Source organism: Gossypium arboreum, chromosome 5 (assembly GCF_025698485.1).
Source record: "Gossypium arboreum isolate Shixiya-1 chromosome 5, ASM2569848v2, whole genome shotgun sequence".
Classification (NCBI taxonomy): Eukaryota; Viridiplantae; Streptophyta; class Magnoliopsida; order Malvales; family Malvaceae; genus Gossypium; species Gossypium arboreum.
Window position 1 is genome coordinate 87,007,357 of NC_069074.1, and position 3,346 is coordinate 87,010,702.

At 26.8% G+C, this 3,346-nt stretch overlaps 1 protein-coding gene across 1 annotated transcript; it reads left to right on the top strand.

Annotated features, from left to right (window-relative positions):
* Nucleotides 1-1,138: 1,138 nt before the first annotated feature.
* On the top strand, nt 1,139-2,455 carry LOC108452748 (norbelladine synthase-like). The gene is made up of 2 exons (XM_017750545.2): nt 1,139-1,477; nt 1,951-2,455. Exons 1-2 carry the CDS (start codon nt 1,228-1,230, stop codon nt 2,223-2,225), a joined length of 525 nt encoding a protein of 174 aa, XP_017606034.1. The 5' UTR covers nt 1,139-1,227; the 3' UTR covers nt 2,226-2,455.
* Nucleotides 2,456-3,346: the final 891 nt, after the last annotated feature.

Sequence of the window (3,346 nt, forward strand, 5' to 3'; positions counted from 1 at the left end):
GTTCTTATTTTTAGTGACAATTATATGTCTCATGATTAAGGATATTTGAGATTTTTGTTTAAATGAGTTTGTTCAATATTTCAATGTTGAGATTAGTTACTAGTTCGAATTTGATTCAAATTTATATTTTGAGAATTAGTTAAAATGTGTTCTTATCTATTTATAGGTTTTTTGTTTCACACGCTCCATTACAACAAACGCTTGTCAAAAAGCATTAGTAACTAATATGATAGGCGATTTTAATTTATTATTAGGAATATTAGGTTTGTATTGGATATCGGAAGTTTCGAATTTCAAGATTTATTCGAAATATTTAATAACTTGATTTATAATAATGAGGTTCATTTTTTATTTGTTACTTTATGTGCCTCTTTATTATTTGTCGGTACAATTGTTAAATCTGTGCAATTTCCTCTTCATGTATTGTTGCTTGATGCCATGGAGCGGCCTACTCCTATTTCGACTCTTGTACATGCGGTCACTATGGTAACTGTGGGAATTTTTCTTGTAGCTCGCCTTCTTCCTTTTTTTATAATTATACCTTATATAATGAATTTAATGTTTTTATAGATATAATAACAATATTATTAGGGCTACTTTACCCTTGCTCAAAAAGATATTAAGTGGAATTTAACCTATTAACTTATTTTACAAAAGTTTACATAAATTTTAAATTATATTAAAAACATTTTACAATATTCTTAATTGAAAATGTATATAAATTAAATATATTTTTATTGTACTTTATTTAAATAAAATTTTATTTAAAACTTTATTTAAGTAAAATTAAAATAAAAATTGGAATTTTATTTTTTAAAGTTTTATTCAAAAATTTAAATATATTTTAATTTATACATACAATGAACCCGTATATAAATAAGAAAGAAAAACACCTTAGTTTGAGAAACTTTTATTTAATAATCAGAAGTTGAAAGATAAGTCCTTCTAAAATATTTAATATAATATTTTTTTACCTTAAAAAAGTCAAACAAAACGTTATATTAATTTTAATTAAAAATTATTTATTTAATATTTAATAGTTGAAAATTGGAAAAACATTGTGAAATTACCTTTTAAATAGTCAACTTTAAAATTTATCAAGTATGAATATATCTTTATTATTTACAATTTTAGTGTTGGTAAGTAGATTAATATCATTCAATCGCAGAAATAGAGAAACCAGAGAATCATTCCAAGGTTTAAAGCAAGCAAAGAAGCAAAAAACAAATGTTGAAGCAATTCTCATTGGTTTTCTTTGTTCTGATAGCTTGCTACGTCGGGGTTAATGTTCGGGAATCGAAGCATATTACGAAGGAGTTTGAAGTGAATGCGCCTGCAAGTGAAGTTTGGGAACTTTGTAGGAGCCTTGGCCTCAAAAATCTTGTTGCTCGTAAGCTTAAAAATGTTGTCCAAAGCGTTCAGGTTTTGAAGGGTGATGGTGGGGTAGGAACAGTGGTGAAAACAACGTTGGTTCCAGGTACTTAAAACCTCTATAAAATATCCTTTTACACCTAGTTTTTCTTTCATCAATATTCTTGTTTTCCTTATGGTTTGAGCTATCACTGCTGCAGCTCCAAACAAGTCTTGACGATGATGGATACCCTTTGAAATTAACCTAGCTTTTCTTGATCAAATTTTCTGATGATTTCGTGAGCAATATTCTTGGTTCTTTTTAATGGTTTGAGTAGACCATACTTACCTTTTAAAACCAAAGTTTTCCTTTGATCAATATTCTTGTTTATTCTTATGCTTGAGCTGATTATAAATACTCTAAAATCAAAGTTTTCTTTTATCAACACTCTTGTTTTTATTTGTTTGTATTAGATAAGTGATGAAGGTTGAGCATTATCTAATACTTTGAGATAAGAAATACCCTTTAAAAATCAATTTTGCCTTTGATCAATACTCTTGGTTTTCTAATGGGTTGAGCTAATGTTCAAAATGAAGCAGGGATTTCAAGTTATACAGAGAAATTCACCGTGATTGATGACCAAAAGAGGGTGAAAGTGGCACAAGGCTTGGAAGGTGATTGTCTAGCATTTGGTTGCTCAGTTCTAAATCTTCGATTGGAAATAATAGAGAAATCCCAGAACTCAAGCATCATAAAATACACCGTTTCATATACTGTCAAGAAAGAATTTCAAGCCAAGGATCCAAAGCCTACCATCCAAAAATTAGAAGCTATGATACAAATTTCCAAGGAATATCTTGAGAGAAACAATTAATGATGGTTAAATAAAGAGTATTTAAGTAGCTAAAAGCTATGTACTTGATCATAGTTCTTTATCCTTTTAAATAAACTGCCTCCTTTTTTTTTTGTAAAAGCATTGTCAACAAATGTAAACAACATGCATTTTGATGGGGAGAGAATTTAGATTCCACCTTTAGAAATAATATTATGAGAAAAGTAACCATAAATACTAAATAAATTACTTTTTATTGATTTAAAAAGAAACGTTAAATGTGACTATGCATGAGATACTCAATTCAATCTTTTTCTTCTTTTTTGCAAAATTGTTTTTAGATATAAAACATTGAAATGGAGTCCTATCAATCATATATATTTTAAAATATCTAACTTTAAAAAAAAGACAGAAATGCGTTTGAAATATTTAAAAAAACTTCAAATAAAATACAAAAGGTGACAAAATATATTAATTTATGCAAATATGTGAGAAAATTAAAACACAACAAAAATTAAACAAATAACAACAATTAGAATAGAGATGAGTAACAAAATAAAAGGAAAACTGAATTATTCTAATCGAGGTAAATATCATAAATATATCTTATTAAATTGGAAAAAGGTTTCAAACCATCCGTGGAATTCAAAGAGTAATAACATGCAAATTTCACATTTCTTTAATTTTTTAAAAAAATAATTTTATCGATTGAGTCTTAGTTTGGTTGACATCAGTATTATTGTTAGTGTAAAAAGAGGTCAGTTCGAATTTATTGAAACACATTATCCTCCTATTTAAGAGTTGGGGAGGGACTATGGATAATTTTAGATATGATATCAAAAACAACAAATATGATAAGAATTTATAATGAGATTAATGTTAAATATATATATTTTTATAAAACCCTATTAAATTAATTTTTAGAATTATATTGGTGATATAAGTTTAATATTAAATTTAAAAGAATAACTCTTTAAATGTGAGGATATATAATTTTAGCATTTAGGATTTAAGATTTTAAAATAAATGATAGTGATTGACCTTAAGTTCTTTTAGACTCATGTGGACCGACCGTGAGGGTTAGGGGTGAGCATTCGATCGAATCGAATTAAAAATTTTCGAGTTAATCGAGTTTTCGAATCTTATTTTATCATTCTAACTTT